A 20880-nucleotide genomic window follows, 5' to 3' on the forward strand; every position below is an offset into this window, starting at 1 on the left:
CTCTGAAACTTGAACGTTTTCCCACAAAATTCACAAGACTTGGATTTAATTGGAGGCTGGGAAGAAGGAGGGGCTGACTGAAGAGGCGGAAGGGGAGGTGTTGCCAGAAATGGTGGCTTACTGCCTGGCTGGAATGGTTGCAGTAACCTTTGCATAGGGCTGGGCCGGCTTGGTGACAATGGTGGACTGGAGGTGTTACCAGCTAACTCTCTAAGTCTCCTGGAGAAATCCATAGCTGGTGGCTCCATAGCCATGGGGTTCAGTCGCAGCACCCTGTCAAAGGCACTAGGGTGATGGGTTGCAAGAGCCATTTCTTCGGCACCCAGGCGTTCTATGCGGTGTGGATCCAAATGATGTCTGGGGGGAGGGCTAAACAAAGGAGGTGTGGGTGGGAAACGCCCTTCTCCAAGACCTGAAGCCTCTCTTGATACTGACCCAGGTATTCTTAGAAGGTTAAAAGGATTATTGTCTGCAATATGAATTCCATGGAGTGGCGGCTGTGAAGGACATTCTGCACCTAGTCCTGATGGGATACCAACCCGCGGTGTCAGGGGACTTCCATGCTCGCTTTCTAAGTAGATTCTTAATCCGTGAGTGTTCTGTGCGTGTTGCAAGAGAAACCATGCACTGTTGAAAGGCTGTTTACAAGTTGTACACGTGTAGCTGCTGGGCTCATCTTTACCTGCAAAATAATACAACAGCAACATAAATGTTTAATCACTGAATGGCTTATCAATCATTGATGGTTGTTGGGCTTTTTTCTTTCTAATCTTTCTTTTCCCTAACATTAAATCTGAAGTGGAGAAACAAAAATCTAACTAATGAGGGAGGGAAGCCTGAACATTTAACCATATCACATCTGAGCTGGCTTCCTGCCTTTTTTTTCCTTCCCTAACAAACAGAAGAGTATGAGAACAGGTAACAATGTTAAAGAGCCATCAAAAAGATGATTCAATAAATTCATTCTAATTATGGCTCCACAGATACCTTGATCTTACCTCGCTAATATTTAAAATGAAAAAAATCATTAAAATAATTTTATGAAAGGTAATATGCAAAAACATATACAGGGGTTCAAGGAGGCAGCCCAAAGTGCAACGATAACTAAGAAAGATGAGAAATGTTAGATTATCCTCCTCCTCATTATACTGAGAAACTAACAATGTGTAGAAAATTAGACAACATCTCATGCCCTTAGCAGAGCTTCATCTTAAGTAGGAAAGAAAAAAAGACAAAAGGAAGATGAAGAAATAGAAAGATGCGGTTCAGCTAGTAAAATATCTGGACAGTCGCCAAGAGACCTGGATGCACGCCCTGTGGGAGTCACATTATTTCTCTTGCCCTGAAAAGAATCTGAGGATGGTAAATGCCACTTTGGCAAGTAGCTAGCTAACTCTAATTCATGATCAATTATTTTCAGAGATAACCCGGACATTATGAAAGAACAAGTGACTAATAAATAAACTAAACAAAATGCTAACTAATAATGGCACTAGAGAGCAGCCACAACAAAATATAGTGCAAAACAAAGGAAATGAATGACTTTTGGAAAGTCCTAGGCAAGAGATCATATTAAATATGGGGGAGGCAAGTATCATTTTATTGAATGCTGTCATTTAAAAAATATTCTCGTTTGACCAGAGTATTTTTCACTGATAACTGAAATTAGAATGAAAATGAGAACAAAAATTAATGTTCAGTCCAATCTGACAGTTCTTATAGGACACGTCTACACAGCAGGGCGAGCTGTGTCAATTGCATAGCTTAAGTTGAAATAGCTTATTTCGACTTTTGGCGCTGTCTACACAGCAGTTATTTCCAGAGAGAGAATTTTTCCCCCAACTTCCCTTACTCCTCGTACAATGAGGGTTACAGGAGTTGGAGTAAGCAGTCCTCCAGCTCAATATTATTTTGACATTATGTCGAAATAACTTCTTGTGTGTAGACACAGACTATGTTATTTCGGAAATAACGTTAGTTATTCAGAAATAACATTGCTGTATAGACATAACCATAGAGTTGCTAGTTAGTGATTTAAAAACAAAAGCTCTTGGGGTCTCCTCAGGAACAAAAATATAACAACCTTCCAAAACAATCCAGGATTACAATGGTATTTGACGGCATAATGTACACCTGATCTGACCTATAATTTACTTGACGATGCATTTATAATCTCACTCAGTATAACCCACTCGTGGGTAAAGCTTCTTCACAAAATTAGATGGTAGATGCCTAAATTAGGTTTCAAACAGTTGCTTAATGTGGAGGGGGAGAGAGGGAGCACAGAAAAATTTGGACAGAAAATTTCAACATTAGTATCATCTTATCAGCAACCTTCTTGTTTTTCTCCTTACTTCAAAGAAAAAGAAAAGAAAAAGCATTATAAGGATATTTTCATTATATAATGTATTGAATAATGATTTGTGAATATGACAGACAGGAAGCTTATAGTTCTGGCTATAGTGACCCATAGCCATTTTTTCCTGGTGCCTTCAGGTGCTTCTATTATTATACATTCAGTCTGACAATCTGAATTGGATGAGTAAAAAGAGATTCAACCACTGAAAGCAGGCATGTAACACTTTAGTCTCTAAAAAAGTCTTTGGAATAATATTTAACATTTCATTCTTCAGTTGGAGCCAGCATTTGAATAAAATGCATTTCACTGTTTAGCATGTGCCGTGAATACAGGCATAAGATAAATATTTAAACCTTTTGGAAATAGAACCAAATTCAATTGGACTTTCACATTCCTGTGCTCATAAAGACTTAAATGTGAAAATTTCATTTATTTTGCTGTTATAAAGTGGAAGTTTTTAACAACGTACCACAAGCTACATGATCAAGCTACAGTATGCTAACAATGTAATGCTACCCTGCTTCTCTATTTTATATATTAGGTCAAAGAAAATGGCATTTTATCTTATAATGAGGATACAACATACAGTTTTCACTATCATATTTTAGTATTCCCATCAACTAGATATGCTAGATCATAAGGGCAGCTAGTGTAATCATAATGTCAATGAGAAGGGCTGTTATGACTGAGACTAAAGATTACATGGAAAAAGCTGCTTTGAAACTGGTAATTATTACCAGTCCACTAATAGCAAACGATGCATTACAATTTCACCATATAATCTGTATTTCACTCAGCTCCTTCCAGTGCAGTGTATTAAATTCTAGTGCTCAGAATTTCTAAATTCCGAAAGTACAGTCATCAATAAATGTGTTACTTGCCATCATTTGCAAAATTACTTTGTTCATAACATCTTCGACTCTTATAAAGACTCGAATTGATTTCCTGCATGGCAAAATTAGGGCTACATTGATTTACTGAAGTGTAAAATGTAATATTATTCTTCATTTGCTTTGAAGAAAAACAAGTTTTCAATTCACCATTCATGTTTTGTAATCAGGATAATAATTTAAATTGAAAGTATTGCTTATTTACATCACTTGTCTAATCTTAACCAATCTAACATTTTCAGTGGAGCTCTATAAAAGACAAAGCACGGAAACAGTTAAAGTCCACCAGTGATTTACCTCCTGCTTTGAAGAAACACACTTTCTAATTTGTCTATTAGTGCTTGATTAATAATGAAGGCTATTGACTGACCATATTACCACAGAGAGATATGTTCCAGTCTGATGTGGGCTTGCCAAACTATAAGCATTATGGCAATAATACACATACTACCACCAAAGGATGAGAGTTGCATTTAAACCATCACATTCTGGGCACAGAAATCCCTGGTTTTTCAGAAGTCCCCAGTTTCTGACTCTAGGGTCAGGCTAAGCTTCTGTTTTTGGACTCCATGATGCTCCCATTGAAGTCAATGACAAAACTCCTACTGACTTCAGTAGGAGTAGAGGCAGAACCTTGAGCCTTTTCCCATAATCATTGGCCCGATTTTATTCACACCAAGCAGCACCTTACGTCATTCTTAGTGAGATTAGCTGAAGGGTTCAGTACTACACATTCTTAATAAGGATGGCAGAATCAAGGCCTAGAAATAACAATGTAAATAGACAAGTCAGGCCAAACCCTTGATTTTACACACCCCTGGCAAGCCAAAACTGCAGATGGAATCAATCAGGCCCCAGTCCTGCAGTTCCAAAACATATGGGGTTCAGTCACGCTACTAAAGTTCTCCATTCATTGAAATGCCCTAAGGTAAGGGTATCACAATGTGGGATTCTCTTAGTGCTTAGATCCACCTCCGGGCTCTATGCCCCTCATGCCATGCATATTATTGGCGATCCTGTACTAAACCCCTGGGTTTGGGGATGTTGTGCAAGTGAGCCATCTCAGTGGAGCATTTATGGACAAGGGAGTTGCAGAAAATCACAAAATAATCATGGTAGGCTGCTTTGATACTGTTTTGTGAGGGTTACATCAAACTGCTGCATCAGTATAGAGGACAGGTCAGCATGACATGCTGCACAGATGCAAACGGCACCATACACTGCATTGTTCTGTGGTTCTGTGGCTGACTGCGACACTGTTCAGTGATAACTTCCCTGTCCCATAACTAGGAGAATTACTGTAAAGCAGGGATTCTACATAAAAAAATAAAAATAACGGACTAAATCTAATCCTGGCCCAATAATATCCCTGGCCCAATTTCTTTAGATACATGCTAAATGAATAGTCTACTTGAAGACAACTGCAGATTTATTTTACATCTCATTCAGCAAATCATTAGCTAGAGATCTGAAGAAATTGCATTGCACTTTCATAGAACAGGACTTAGCATTTCTAAAATAAGAGTTCCACGCACACCCCAAAGTAATCACAAAACTTCAGTCCTTACCCTCAAAAAATAAAGAGGTGATTTAACCGGGGAATGGGTGGGTGACAGATTTAAACTCCTGATCTGAAAAAAGTTAACAAGTGAATAGAATGTATATTGGCTTTTGAGTGCCTCTAAAGGCAGTCCACATATTTACTCAATAAGATATGAAGGCACGTTTTCTTTTAGCACTAAACAGAGCTTTTTAATTAAAAAAAAAGACATTTCTTCTTCTTCACATTACATTGCTACATGAGTCAGAGAAAGCTGACATCCGGAAACACAATATAGTTGACTCTAAACCAGACCTATAGGCATGTCCACAGCCACCAGCAGTGAAGCCAGACAAAGAGCTGGGGAAGAGGCCAGCTGGGAAGAGAAGCTGTCAGTTAGATGCCACTTCTAAAAAAAAATCATTCTGGAGCTAGGCATATGAATGCTTCCATTGCCAAGTAAGTAATGGAATAATATGTGTGTAAATGCCAGTGGGCTTGGGAAGCTCTTCCGTCAGTTCTTAAAAGTAAAAGCTAAATCCAGAAGAGCTTATCACTGGGCATATGCATTCCTGGACATTTTGTGAGTCGTAACAATGAAATGACAAATTTGGGGTCCTATAGATCTGACTGGAGGGGTTCCACATCCATTATGCAGAAGTTTGTTTGTGGGACCCCAAATTACAGCACTGAACAGGGACACAATACACATCGTAAGATAGGGAATCATATGAGCTGGCTACATTCTATTCCATTTTTGCCCTATAGGAGAAAAAATCCAAGCCTCGGTCCATGTGCCAGGGGACATTGTAAAGCATTCCATTTACAGACACGGACATTCCCCTTGGACAAATCCTGGGGAAGCCAATGGCAAATCTACCAGCTCCAGATGGACCACGTTTTGGAGGCGCTAAAATTCTGAGAGGTTTAAAATGAGTTGCTACCAATAGGTCCGGCATTTCCACAAACCTAGGAGGAGAGCCATTTCACTGTGCCTCATCAACTACCATCCCGGGGGGCGGGGAGTGCACACAGAGGTCACCTCAGCAATGTTTCCCCTTCCAGAATTACCTTCCTTGTTGGGAGGGTCTGCCCTTTTGTGGAAGAAGCAGTAGTTCTAGCCCCCAAAACATTTGGGGCTTTGTGAATTCACACTGACTATGAGCACTTGTCAACACCTGAAACACTAAAGCACCTTCCTCAAAGAATTCTGCACTCTACAGCAGGGATTAGATTAACTACGTCACACAGAAGAGTGGATTTTCCACACGCCAATCAATGTAACTGGGTTGCCTTAACTTTTTAGTGCCAACTAAGCTGCTGGCTCCTAAAAGAATAACAGTTCCACTTCATTCTCCACTGCAACTGGGGCTACCTGAGGTTCTTCAACCATGGAGACAGGCCAGGAAGGGGTATTGCAGTGAGGGGATTTGCTCTGAGTGCCAGAAGAGACAATGTACATCTCTGCCAGGACCTGCATTCAGCCTGGCACAAAACGGTTGAAGACTAAAGCAAGGGGGTGCTGCAGAAACCTGGTAGACTTGGGATCCACCCATGAATCTAGGGGAAATTATTCTTTTCTATCTCCCTGAGATGTGCTAAACACCCAGGCCTCAGTGGGACTTGTCCTCAGCACCTCTCAGGATAATGGCAGGAATCTGAAGTAGCACCACCACACTCCTTATACACTGGTGTAAATGAGATCACAATTTGGTCTGCTGTGATCATTGGGACAGCGCCCAAATTTCCCAACTCTAAAGAATAAGTGGAAGGGTGTTAAACTGTAGAAGATCAGACCCCATCGATGCAGTGAATGATCCTCTGTTGCTATGGTTGGTTGCAGGGGAGGGATTAAGAAAAGAAAAAAACAGCGTAAATATTGTGGTCTCAGTTTTTCAAAATTAGGATGTGTTTTTTGGAGAGAAAACATAAGAAAATAAGAACAATCATCCTGGATCAGACCAAAAGTCCAGCTAGCTCAGTATCTTGTCATCTGTCAGTGGCCAATGCTAGGTGCACCAGAGGGAGTGAACAGAACAGGTAATCATCAAATGATCGCTACCCTGTCACCCATTCCCAGCTTCTGACAAATAGAGGCTAGGGATACAATCTCTACCCATCCTGACTAATAGCTATTGATGAACCTAACCTCCATTAATTTATCTTGATCTTTTACAAACACTGTTAAATTCCTGGACTTCACATCCTCTGGTACCGAGTTCCACAGTGTGTAAAGAAATACTTTCTTCTGTTAGTTTCTTGCTGCCTATTAATTTCATTTGGTGACTCCTAGTTCTTGAGTTATGGAAACAAGTAATTTTAACTTTTCCTTATTTACTTTATCCTCACCAGCCATGATTTTATAGACTTGTCTCTAGGGTTGCCAGGTGTCCGGTTTTGAACCACACAGTCCGGTATTTGAGCTTTCTGTCCGGGAAAGAAATTGAGAAAATACCGGACACATAAATGTCCAGTATTTTCTAATTAAGTAAGATTTATTATTATCAGGAGTATAAGTACGTAGTTGCGTACTGCCTGGCTGGTAGACACGCTCACACTACCTCCGACCCCCTCCCAGCCAGCCCTGCTTCCCGTCGGCCGGTTCTCCCCTGGCCAGTCCCACGCCCCACAACCTGCTCTCGGCCGGTCCGTCCCCCACATCTGAGATCAAGGGATTTTTTTAAGCCATCTGGTAACCCCACTTGTATCATATGCTCCCCCTTTATTCTCCTCTTTTCTAAGCTGAAAAGTCCCAGTCTTTTTAATCTCTCCTCATACGGCAGCCGTTCCAAACCCCTAATTTTTTTTGTTTACCTTTTCTGAACAATGGCAAGATATCTTTTTTAAAATGAGGCGACCACATCTGCACACAGTATTCAAGATGTGGGCATACCATAGATTTATAAAGAGGCAGTAAGAGGCTCCCTGCCACTCCCCTGCACCCAGACCAATCGAGACCTGGAGACAGGGTAGCGCACAAAGTCCCCTCTCCCCACCAGGGATGCACAGCACCAGAAGGAATTGCCAGCCGTTCAAAACAGCCAGCAGTTCTCTCCAAGTGCTGCATGCCCTTGGCAGGGCGAGGGCAGGGAGGGGGGCTAAGACTTCATGTGCTCCTCCGCTCCAAGGCCAATCAAGGTCAGTGGGCAGTGAAGTCTCCTGAACCTGCTTCTTTCACCCAAGGCCCTGCCCTTTCTGGGATGGCCCACAACCTCTTCAGAAATTCCTGAAGTGGCCCCCCCTTCAAAAATTATCGCCCACCCCAGCTTTACAGAAACCATGTTGACTTTTTCCTAACAAATTATGTTCATCTATTTGTCTGATAATTCTGTTCTTAACTAAAGTTTCAACCAATTTGCCCGGTGCTGAGGTTAGACTTCCAGCCTGTAATTGCAAGGATCATCTCTAGCGCCCTTTTTAAAAATTGGCATCACATTAGCTATCCTCCAATCATTAGGTACAGAAGATGATTTAAAGGATAGGTTACTAACCACAGTTAGTAATTCTGCAATTTCAGAACTCTTGGGTGAGTGCCATCTGGTTCTGGTGACTTCTTAGTGTTTAGTTTATCAGTTTATTCTAAAACCTCCTCTAAAGACACATCAATCTGAAAGAGTTCCCAGATTTAACACCAAAAAAGGAAAGGCTCAGGTTTAGGAATGTCCCTTATGTCCTCAGCCATAATGACTGATACAAAACATTCATTTAGTTTATCTGCAATGACCTTACAGGATGGGGGTTCAATTTTCGGTGCCTGACTGAAGACACTTTGACAGGGCTTCATTTCCAGAAAGCAATGAGCACCCACCAAATGAAGCACACAGAAATGCACAAGCACATGAAAGTTCTTGAGCCCAATGGTGGGATCTTTAGTGCAAATATATCTTCTTCTCTTTGTAAAATGTACAGTTGCCAAGCAAAACCAGGGTTAAAGGACATGGTTCCTTTCATAGTTTGTTGCTCTGCTAGGCTCCTGCATAGATCACATGTATCTTTTGTTACCGGACATGCAAAAAAAATAAAATATTACTGAGACTTGAGTATGTGAAAATTATAACAAATGCTTTCCACCCCCCAGCCCTCTTCACAAAAAATTATTCGAGGAATAGTCTGAACTTAAACCAGAATTGCTTTATTTTGCTTTAATATCAAATGATTGCTTGCTTTTAGGCTGATAAATTTTGGATCATTACAGTATTTAAGAGGGTGGAGGGAAAACAGAGTTAATTGTTACCACTTGTACTTGATTCATCTCTTCTCCATCTGGCCTGTCAAAGATTTTTTTCCCTTTGGAAATGTGCATTGTTGAAATGCCCTCTACTAAAACTTCAGAACTGAAACTACTGGAATACAGGAAGCTAACAGAGACTGAAGACAGTTCTGCTCAGTCTGGTTATGTTTACACTACAAATGGGGACCATGCCCCCCAGACATACACTCACTCGCTAAAAGCAATGGTGTGTGGACAATGCAGCATAGAGATGACACAGTCTAGCTGTCCTAGTACAAGCCTGCCTGCCTGCCCCTCTGGGACCGACTTCAGGTAATCAGTCCACGATGACACATCCAAGCTGCTATTTTTACCATGCTAGCTGGAGTGGAGCTAGTGCGTGTCAGCTTATCCGGGCTGGAAGGCATGATCTCAAAAGCAGTGTATACATACTTCTCTGAGTCTTCTGCAACCTACTTCTATTTGCAACCACTAAGGGGAAAATACCCATATTTCATACACCACCTTTCATACATGACCTGATAGTTAACATCATTGACTTAGATGAGGAAAACTGTGATTGTTCAATAAATCTTTTCCCTTAGCTAACTGAATACTGTTTATTTTCTTTACAATTGAGAAGGCCCATCATAAATGGATTATAAGTGGCTGTGGGTTTTGGTGGTAAATTTTATTTTGTTGGAGAGGTTGGGGACTGGGTCGGTCATTTTTCTGTAAATGTATCTATTTATAATTTCTATATAGTACTTTGTTTTCTTTGGCAGGTGGGCCTTTAGTAAATATTGGGCCTGATTCACTACACTGTTTTACCATTGTGAGTCCATTGACGTCAACATTGGTGTAACAGAGCAGTGAATCATGCCTATTATCATCATCATCATTAAATGTTAAAGGAAGAACACAAGTAAGACACATGAGAAAATTATACAGCAGATTAGGGATGTGATAGTATAGTCGATTAACCAATTAACCAATAAGCAAAAGCTTATAGGTTAATGCTATAAACGACACGCATTCCCCCACTTCCTGCCGGTAATTATTTTAGCAGGCTGGCCAGCAGCTGGTCCACGAAGGGAGCTGGTTTTTAAACTGGCTCCCCTTGCAGACCCGCTCCTGCTTGTCAACCCATGCTGCTTCCTCTGATAAAGAGACGGTAGTGTGGAGTAGCAGCAGGCTCTTCCAGAGTAGGGCTGGAGCACACTGGCTGCCAGCCCCACTCCCAGGGACTATAGAATAATCAAGTAACTGATAAGAATTCATGAGGTCAATCGACTATTCAATTAACCCATACTTAACATCCCTACACCAGATCAGAATGAAACCAAGTTCAGTTTCTGCAGCGTATGTATATATATATAAACTCCTACAATAGGAAAGTAATGTCCAGTAGAAACTAATTATAAACAAGTGTGAAAATGAGCAGCAAAGATGACTGAAGAACAACAAGTTTGAGCAAAATGTTAAAATCTGAAAGCTGTTGCATTTTGTAGGGCCCAAAATAGCGTCGCCTTTTTATTTTCATACACCTTTCCAGGATCTGTTTTATCCTTATTTAATTGATGTCTTCACAAAAACCATTACTGAAATGTTTAATTGTCTGAAACTAACTTCTTCTTAGTAGAAATCAAGATTTTGTGAAATGAAAAACTTCTAAAATGTTTTAAAGGAAAATTTCAAGAAAGGTATTGCGGGAAGCATCTCAAAAACGTATTTTGATAATTAAATAATTGTTTGCAAAATATTTCATTCTTAAAAGGGGCATTTTTGACTCTCAAAAAAATCTTTTTGTGTGAAAAATTTTGACAAGCTTTACAGATATTTTATTTTCAGTGTCCAAACTGAAAAACACAAGCAGCAAAAATTATTTTAAAAGCAAATAATGGTAGTAATTATCTTTCTATTTAATATCTGGAAAGCTAACTTAGTAGAAAAGGATTTCATATTTTAAAAAAATATTACTTAGAGACTGATTGTATCTCTTTACATTTCCTGATGACAGTATTACTTGACCTTCTCTCATACAGAGCCTAAAGTATTACTATTATATTCCGTTCTGATTCCTCTGCCACGCCTATCACTATGGCATTTCTGTGCCTTTCACTTGTGCTGCTGAACAACTACTACTCATTCATTAGGAGGAAAAAAACAGGCTTACAGGCCACAGGTGGAAAAGTGTGTGCCTTTTATTCCTTCTTTGTGGAATGGGAACACAAACCAGACAGGATGCTACTTGCAGTAACATGACTCCCTGAAGAATAAATATCCAAAGAGAGAACTGTAAAGTCAATCCAATAAACACCCAAGCACCAATAGTTCAAGCAGCTACAAGTCTGTTTTCCTGGACTCCCCTGCCTTTTACTTTTGTCCGGGGAAAGCAGACATCTGCCCATTGAAGGTGCAGCCCTTATAGCTAACACACATTCTTTCTGCAGGGGAAGAGGCTGACAGCTTGTAAGTTAAAAGGGTGTGGCTATGTAGTCAGGCTGCAGTTTGATAAGGTTTACTATTTAAAGTTAGACAACAGCAGCATTATTGGGAAGGCCACAGGAAAAGAGAACCTGTCGCCTGCCACAGGAAAGGAAAATGAGCCTGGAAAGGAAAATGGGGGTTATTTGGAAGAAAAAGGCTAGGAAAAGGAGTAAATATTATGTATGCTCCCCTCCCCCCCCCCCTCCTCCTTTCAAAAGAATAAACTACACAGCATTATCAAAGAGCAAAGGGCAAGAGCTCAATGGACATCTAATTAACGATAAAGTGAATGGCCCTGCTTCTCTTCTAAGCTCCACAATCACAAGTTCCTGATCCAAAGCCCACTGAAGGTAATGGGAAGGCATCCGCTCAGTGGGATTTGGAATAAGCCCTGCATCAGACGTAACATCAGTGAAGTCAATAGAGAAACACTAGTGTAAAGCTGCTGCGAGAGAAAAATCAGAATTCTTTTCACATGAAACATAACCCATGTTTACACCTCACAATGGGGAAAAGCTGCTTAAAACAGCATACATTTAATTTTGGACCTGAGCCAATGCCCTTTGAGTCAGTGGAAAGACTCCTGTCCATTCCAATGAGCGTAGGATCAGGTCCTTCCAGGGAAAATGGAAAGTTTGTGGGTGGATATTTTATTTCTAGTATCAAAATACAGAACTTTATATTTTTTCTTACTCTTTTTTTTTTAATCTAATAAAACCTAATTTTACACAAAGACCAGAATTGAAACTGATCTCTGGCTTGAGTTGTAGCACTTGGCAAAAAGGAGATGGCTTCTGCTGTCCCTCAGGAGCATCGTAAGGCTGCCAGTCATACTGGCCTGACCTCAATGTCTGTCACCATTTTCAAGGCGATTATTATTTGGCCACACCAAAAAAAACCCTGCTTCAGGCTCCAACTTGGCAAGTAACATACCAGTCTGGAAGTGATTTTGTGTTTTTTAAAACTTGGGGGTGGAAATCTGTCACTTTTTGATTACCAGCAAATGGACGCAAATTGCAGTTGGTGGATTCGGGCAATAATTTGATTCTTAAAATTCAGCTTTGAAATAAATTGTAAAAGAAACTTCTCAGACAAATGAGATCCAGCCAGTGTAAGTAGTTGGTACTTACATACAAAGGTCACAGAGAAATATAAATAATATACAAAGACAGACTGACTTCAACATATTCACTCCCATTCATTTAAAATATAAACCACGGAGTCTTATACTGGACTACATTGTACCATCGGATCTGTAAGCAGAACTCATTATTGTTACAATCTGGCCCACGACTTCTAAAAAAAAATCACAAAGTGATCAAACCCTGATGTACATATTCTGTTCCAGCTTTCTTCCAACTGACTTTAATGGGATGACTCGCATGAGTAAGGATTTTCTGGGACTGCGCCCATTGTCCCTAATGCCATCTGATCACTTTTGCTATTTAAAAAGACAAAAATGAGAATTACTGTTGCAGTGTCTAAGTTTTCCCAATATAGGTTTTGTTTTTCCTTAAAAATGTTATAACTTTGAATTAACGGACTTTTAAAAAGAAGTGGCACCCAGACTGCCTTAACTAACACTCCACTAGCTAGATGTATACAGGATAGACAGATACATTCTCCTTCAGAAGTCATTAAGGTCTGTCAGGTCAATGACCCATCAACTAAGAAGTCTCAGGTAAGCCATGACCCAACAGAGCATCAAAGCTCCTTCAAAGCAGTCACCCGATTATGCAGTAAACAATACCCTGTGTCAACAGTCCATAATTGCGTATTTACCCAATGGCCGTTAGGGACAATCAAGTTAATAATTCACTTTTTAAACACAGTGTGATTATATGGTTACAGAGAAGTTCCAAATAATTTTGCTCATTTTCATATCCCTATATGATGAATTGTTTCCTATTTTTCTTTCTGGCAGCCCCTCTCCCCCATTTTTTCCTTTTTATTCTTTTCTTCTCTTCTAATAGCAGCAGTACTGGCTCTGCATACCAGGAAGGGGCCAAAAAAGCATAAAAATGCATGTTAAAATTATGCAAGCAGCTAACTTCAACAGCCTTCAATTGAGAGGCAGTATGGTTTAGTGGCTAGCGTTTGGACATGTATGAAAAAGATGTGGGTTCTAATTCTGACTCTGCAATTCACCTGTTATGTGACATTGGGCAAGGCTCATTACTCTTCCTTCTTTTGTCCTCTTAGAGCACAGGCTCTTCAGAAGGAGGATTATCTATTACAGCCTCCAGCACAAACCTGATCACAGTTAGGACCTCTAGCTGCTACTATAATACAAATAATTGTAAGAAAACAGATCTCTCATTGACGTCAAGGGGAGGACTACATAAATTGATCATAAAATTAAATGGGCTACATTTTTGGCCAGGAGTAAAAAGGGGTAACCATAGCCATGTTAAAGCTCTTGTTTCTCATACACAGCAAACTGCATTCTACAAGTGCAAATGGACAAGATGTCCTGGAGTGTGCATACAAGAGCCCGTTTGCACTCACCAGTGTAGATGCACAGTGACAGCCCCAAGTAAATTTGGTCCTATCGGTTTGAGTTAACTCACGAAAACAGGATACTTATTCTTGTTTTCATGCCGTTCCCTCACTCACAGTGGTTTTGCCCAGAGCATGCTATAGAACATGCTATATTTTTTCACCTCAGCAACATCTCAGCACAACACATAGGGAAAGACAGATCTAGATGTCTAGCCTTTGCTTCTAAAGGGTTAAGTCCCATATTCCATATCCCCTTGCTTCTAAGGGGTTACATCCCAACCTTTACATCATTTTGTTTTGAAATTGCTAATGTTATTTTATTTTAAATAACCCATATACTATCTATGTAACAAAGTATCTTCTACAAATACAGAATCAGCATAGTCACATAATTTTGTATTACTGAGCATAACTACTGATGCTTTACGACCCAATTAAATTCTATGAGAAATTGCTAATGCAATAGATTGGACACTCCCAGAGAAATCAAACTGCAATGACGTTTTGAAACCACTCAAACTCTGATCCCTGGGAGATGGAATGTTCATACCACCGTTAGAGTGACTTGGAGTAAGCACACTGGAGTAAATCAAGTAGCATCCATCCCGTATTGCCTTTATTTATGTTTTATAGATAATGCACTGCAATACTTTCCATGTCATTCTCTATTTCTCTAACATCATCCAAGATTCTGTTAAATAAGTGTAAGTTATTTCAAGTATGAACAGACTTTTTTGTATTACATTCTTAAAGCACAGAGTTGCATGGCACACTACATTTTGTTAGTCAACATTACAGAATACATTTATCCCTAGTATATTATGTTAATGGAGTTACACCTGCGATTAATTTAGCCCAAAACACTCACTCAGGAGGCAGATAGAATATTGCTGCTTGTACTACCTGATTGCAAGGCAAGGCTTGCATGGTGGTCTTGGCCAGGACAACATTGTCCTTTGGCACCTGCTAGTACTGGAGCCAAAACTAAGGAGAGTACCCACTGTATCTATAGTATAGTAGTTGCCACTTCTGGGGACAGGGTGCTGAATGTCTGAGCATTCCACAACTATGGCTATGTCTACATAGCAAATGAAGGTATAATTGTTGCAGAGGCAAATATAGCCACATAGCTTTGAGATACTTAGTGCGGATAACACTAGTAGCATAACTGTGGCAGTGTGGACTTTGGCATGAGCAAGTTCCCAGGTGCAAAACTGCCAGGGACCCTGAATACACACTTGGGATGCTAGCCCATGCTGAAATTCATGCTAAACATGTATTCACTGCTATTGCTCCCCATCCTTGCTAGGATAAAGCTAACATGGGTGTATGCCCATGCTACATCTTCCCTTGCCTGGAATGCCTCTGACAGGTGCCGCGCAGTGTTCCACTGAGGCTGCAAAAGTCACAGTGTCACCTAGGCTGGAGAGATGTGTATTGTGACCTGAACTGACAAGGGTGACATACAGTGGGGAGAAATATAGAAACAAGTCTTGGTGCTGCTCAAACAACCTGTATAGCTCAATTTACCCAAAGAAACGAGTAGTCCTGTGGCACCTTAGCCTACACTAGTGAGCCTTGGTCTACACTAGGGAGTTATTTTGAAATAATGGGCTGGTTATTTCAAAATCTATGCTCCTGCTTTCCTTGGGGAATTAGCTTATTTTGAAATAGTTATTTTGGGAGTTGTTATTTCAAAAAATAAGTTATTTCTAAATCATTTCCTACTGTAGACATGCCCTTAGAGACTAACCAAAATATTAAGAATAATGAGCTTTTGTGGGTAAAACCCATTTTTCATCAGATGGAGTAGAAATAACATAAACCAAGAGATATATATAACAGCAGAAGTACCTGTTAATTGTTGGACTCATGTTACTGAGGCTAATTAAGTGGGCTGCATGTGTCCCATACATAGCTTTTGATGTGGAAATGCAGAAGTTAAAGGCAGGAGAAACTGGCTAATGTTCTCAGTGCCAATGTTTTACAGTAAAATGCTCACCTTAGAATAATGTTGATTTAATTTTTTTCAGACTAGATTAGGCTTGCTTCTGTAGATCATCATTCTAATTAAGGGTCAGCATCACGATTTTGGGCATAAAGCCGTTATTCTTTGGGACCCTCCCCATCTTCTCAATCTCTTCTGTACTATATTCCCAAACAAATCCCCTCAATTCCTCTTCACTCTTGTAATGCTCCTGCTTTGCTTCAGTTTCCTCCCTCACTAAACAGTTCATTCAGGCAACAATTGACTCCACTAATTCAGGTATACTCAGGCATTCTCTGACAAACTGGGACATCTTAGCCAGAGCTCTGCAGGACCCCATAATTTCTCTCCCTAGACCAGCTATTAGGAAGGAAAAACTTTATTATGTCCTTCAACAAGTTCTATGTCACTAAAGAAACTGCAATTAGAATGGGGGTTGCACCTGACCCTTACAGAACCTGGTTTTGTACTTTCACAACAGAGCATTAGGATAGTTGTTAATTTTTTTCTTTGAAAATAGGACAAAAGATATCAAGTTCTATAGTCTTGTTTAAACTACTCTGCCTCCTCTTTGTAATATAAGAATCCTTGAAGTTGCAAATGATATAGCATTCAGAATACCTAGGTTTGGGGAATGTGAGAATGAAGGGATTTCTATAGCTTTACTGCATTTTCACGGCACACAGAATATTTACCATATATTCAGCTGAGGAACACAAAAGGGGCATTTGAAAATTTAGTGCTTCAGGAGTGTAAAGTCACAGAAAGGAAGATAAAGAGAAAAATTTCTTATTTATAGATTTGCAGATGAAATCCAATTAAAACACACCAAAAATGGTTCTTTATGTCAGTAAGGCTGATTCAAATTCCTGGCTTGCAAGGTCTCCTCTATCTGAGTATTATGTGACCCCAATAACATTCAGTGTTCCAAGGTTAAGAACTGTTTCCTTACAACGGTGCAGAAAGCTGTTGTTTCACTTGTGGCTGCAGAATTCAGCTTTGAAGGACAAGTTAGTACCACTCTACATTTAACTGGCTGCAGTTCATCTGATTATACAGTGCCTTGCTTTCTGGAATATGTAATCATCTCTTTCTGATGACATTTTAAATATCCAACTAGATAAATAATTGCGGCAATAATTGATAGCTGAGTCAAACTGGAAGATTATTGATTGGCACAGTACCCACAGAAACAAATGTTCCTCTTTCAAACACTACAGTTGAGGATGCTTTAAATTTAACTTTTGCAGATAAATGGCAAAAGTCTGATTTACTGATCAAGCAACTGGAGGACAATATGCACTTCGGGATTTGATTACTTTTGAAAGTTTTAAAAGAAAAAGTAGGCATTGAGATGTGTATTTTATTTCAGTAATTACAAGGACATGAATAAGTTGTGAATAGAAACACATGCAGAGAGTTCCCAAAGAATTGTTCATTAACTCTCTCTCCTTTCCTGAAGGGTATTTATCTGCTCTTTATTGCTCCTTACACAGGAGTCTAGCCTGCCATCTTTCTGCATGTCTGTCTCATTACCAGTGATGGGAGTTACATAACCACGTCAGCAGCAAGTTCTCCCCATTGCTTTCTACACAGCTATCCCAGAGTCCACAGTGGAGCCAGTTTAAATATTTATCCTCTTAGCAGACTATGAATAAAGTTGAAAGGAGAAGCTCAGGCTCTCCAGGCCTGACTGAGCCTGAGTTCCCTTAAATTGGTGTAAATCAGGAGCAATGCCACTGCTGAAGTAAATGGAGTTACACCCCTGTAAAAGCAGAGCAAATGAGATCAGAATCCAGCAGATCTACAGATACCCAATTTTTGAGGGTTAAAAGTAAATCTATATCTCAGATTTTACAAGACAGGTGCCTGAGTCTACTTTTCTTTTTTTATTTTAATTGCAGAATGACATCAGCTCTGCAGCCCTTCCAATGTACACTGTGGGGTAGAGGGATGGAGTGAATCTGTGAAATGTACTGATTGAGAAGAATCATGACTAACCAACATGGATGCTCATATGTGAGAAATGACAAGTAAATGAGCTGCCTAAGAGAAGTGGAGCCATTGTGAGGCAAAGCCTGAAATTAGGAAAAAGCACCAGAATATTTGAGCAGGGAACAAAGAATATAAATTCAGAGTGCAAGAGATGAAAAATGCACTGGAACATTGTGAAACGGAGCCATTAGGAGCTGATTTAGTCTCATAGCTACTGTTAAAAATCAGAAGCTTGTTAGATGTAATGATTATCTGCGCCTTGACACTTAAGGCATATGAGGGGGCTTGTCAAGTGGCTTTACTCTAATTTAGAGATCCTCAGTTAATTAGAAAGCCCTCAGATTTTCTGCAAATGCAGGTCACTATCGACAGCTCATGCTTTTGATGCTTTCCGTGTGACAGTTGTTGGACTGACCTTCCACGAGCTGGCAGGGTTGTCCAGACTTTTACAGTGTCAGGGAATTCAATCCCGACTGCCAGCTTAAGCAAGAAGTTACAAGTAAGGTGACTGTACTCCTATACTCAGTTTCCTTGCATGAAACAAAAGCTGATGAAATCGGCATTCGCATCCCACTATAAATAGCATTAATTTCAATTTTTTTCTTAGTGGGTGTCACATTTAGCCCAAACCTCATGGTACTCGTTTATTTAAAAATCTCACCGAGCAGCACTCATGAGAAAGGGAAGTGTTTTACGGAGACTGACTCGCTAGCATTGAAACTGCAGCAATTGTGGAACAGAAACCTTTTTTTGATTTTTGCTTCCTGATTTCTACAGCAGGTATCAGAGGCTGCACCTGCACCGAGATTGAGTCCATGTTTTTTATTGCAGACCACATTTGCAGAGGGGGGAGGTCATAAATCAGACACACAAAAGGCTCGGCGTACTAATTTCTTAGCCCAGGAGTGAACTGTTGATGGGTTTCTCTAAGTGCAGAAACAACTGGTGAGTTCAGTGTTAAATTATACACACAAGTAAACAAAAGCTAAGGGGCCAGTCCTGGTTCCACTGAAGGCAATAAGAGCTTCAGATTTCTTTATTTGTTCTTTGTGCATGCATGCACACATGTGTGCATGCATGCTGGCTGCTTGGATTTTTAGATAACGAAATCTGTCATGTGACTCATCTAGGGCACAATCTAATTGTTACTGTAAACTTATTAAAATAGAAAAGGCCTGTAACTCGGAAAATAATCTATTGCTCATGCACAGTCCTTGTTCTGCTCCTTTTGGGCCCAATTCACTGTTCTCGTGTGTTCATGCAAAGCAGCTGTCAAGCAGAGTGGTAGCATATCGTGTCCACCTTGCATAAATGACCACACAAGGTGCAGGGTGACGGTGAATTAGGCTCATTTTTATGAGTGGGTGTGACATTGGGCCCTAAAGCAGCTCTTCCTATTGTAGCCTTTATGAAGGATCAGCCTTGATGAAGCTGTCAAAATACTTTCAAGATGAAGCAAAGACATATTTGTATAAATTGTATTTACATAAACGAGCACAAAAGCTCCAAAGCGTGCCTCACTGCTGACCACAGAGTGAGTCTGGGGAGTTGCTCCTTGCCCAGTTAGATAACCACACCTTGTCAGGAAAGGGGTTGCTTGGACACAAACCAACACAAAGTTCTCCCACAGCACCTGCTGGCCGTCAATACGCCACTCCCTCTGGGGCCCAACAGGGCAGAGTTCCTTGTTCATGCAGGTACTTGAGGGGTTTTTTTTTACAACTCTTTCAATGTGCATCTTTATGGCACACACGAGCAGTTACTGATTTGACTCTTAGACGCAAGTGCGGAGAGACTGAAATGCAAAGCTGGAGGAAACCTTTCTTAACAACAACAAATTTAAAACCTCTCTATGGAAATACAAGAAATAAAGTTGAAAGTCGTGGTAAAACTCCCATGGCTGTGTGACATGCGATAGTCACAAGATGAAATCAGTGGCAGACACTAGAAAATTGACCTTTGGGGACACTGCAGCATTAGCAGAGAAATGGATGAGATGATCTAATAGATATTTCCATCACTAATATAATTCGGCAATGATTTCACATAGATCTCTACGTTACCCCAGCCTTTCGAAATAAATGTGTTGTCTGATCTTTCCCCTTTTAACTCAAATGTCATATATACATACATACATTAATATATTGCAAGCTGGACCCACTCTTGCTGTTCTCATAGCCAAAACTTTTGTTGTGATGTACAGATAGATTTAACTGGTTTTAGTGGCAATAATTTTTACAACCCAATCCAAATATCCTGTTCCTAGCAGATTTGGCAAGCAGTAAAAACATCTTGCAGAAGATCCAAAATGTATTCACTTAGTAGCCAGATGAAGCAGAGAGGTGTAACCTACACACCCAGGCTCCCTGCAGCCCCCAGGGATTTTCTCCAAGGGACAATAAGCTGAGATCTCTCCCATGAGGCTGTTGTTACGGGAAAACAGCTTTAAAATACACTGATGGCGCCAGAGATCCTCTATGGAAGAGACTATTGAAGAGATGTGCTTAATCAGCATAGCCTCTGGCCCCCTCTCCAGTCAGTGACTCCCTTTAAGGTCTTACTTGTCTTCAGTGCCCTCTCCCTGCATCTCAGCAGATGGTATCTTGCAGGCATTTTGCCAAAGAGAATCTTCTATCAGAGGCTATGGTGACTGAAGTCAGAATACACCACTACCAACTCTGGACCTGGTAGTTCATGGAAGTGTATGTTTTCCTAGGGTATGTCTACATAGCAGGGATAAACACAAAATAAACTCCACAACTTGACCTAGGTCAATTGCGTAGCTTAAGTCGAACTAGCTTATTTCAACTTTTGGCACTGTCTACACAGCACTTATATCGAAATAGAGCACTCTTCCCCTGCCTTTCCTTACTCCTCATACAGTGAGGTTTACAGAAGTCAAAGTAA

The 20880-nt window shown here is 40.3% G+C and overlaps 1 protein-coding gene across 4 annotated transcripts in view; it reads right to left on the bottom strand.

The window, feature by feature from the left end:
- The window catches only part of BCL11A (BCL11 transcription factor A), a 106052-nt gene that overhangs the window by 15446 nt on the left and 69726 nt on the right, over positions 1-20880 (bottom strand). For all 4 annotated transcript variants that reach the window (XM_075925528.2, XM_006122154.5, XM_014573141.4 and 1 more), the window contains one exon: positions 1-682. This exon is cut by the window's left edge. In XM_075925528.2, the coding sequence (XP_075781643.1) occupies positions 1-682 (682 nt within the window). The remainder of the gene's footprint in view (positions 683-20880) is intronic.

This window comes from Pelodiscus sinensis, chromosome 3 (genome assembly GCF_052426305.1).
Source record: "Pelodiscus sinensis isolate ZL-2025 chromosome 3, ASM5242630v1, whole genome shotgun sequence".
Lineage (NCBI taxonomy): Eukaryota > Metazoa > Chordata > Testudines > Trionychidae > Pelodiscus > Pelodiscus sinensis.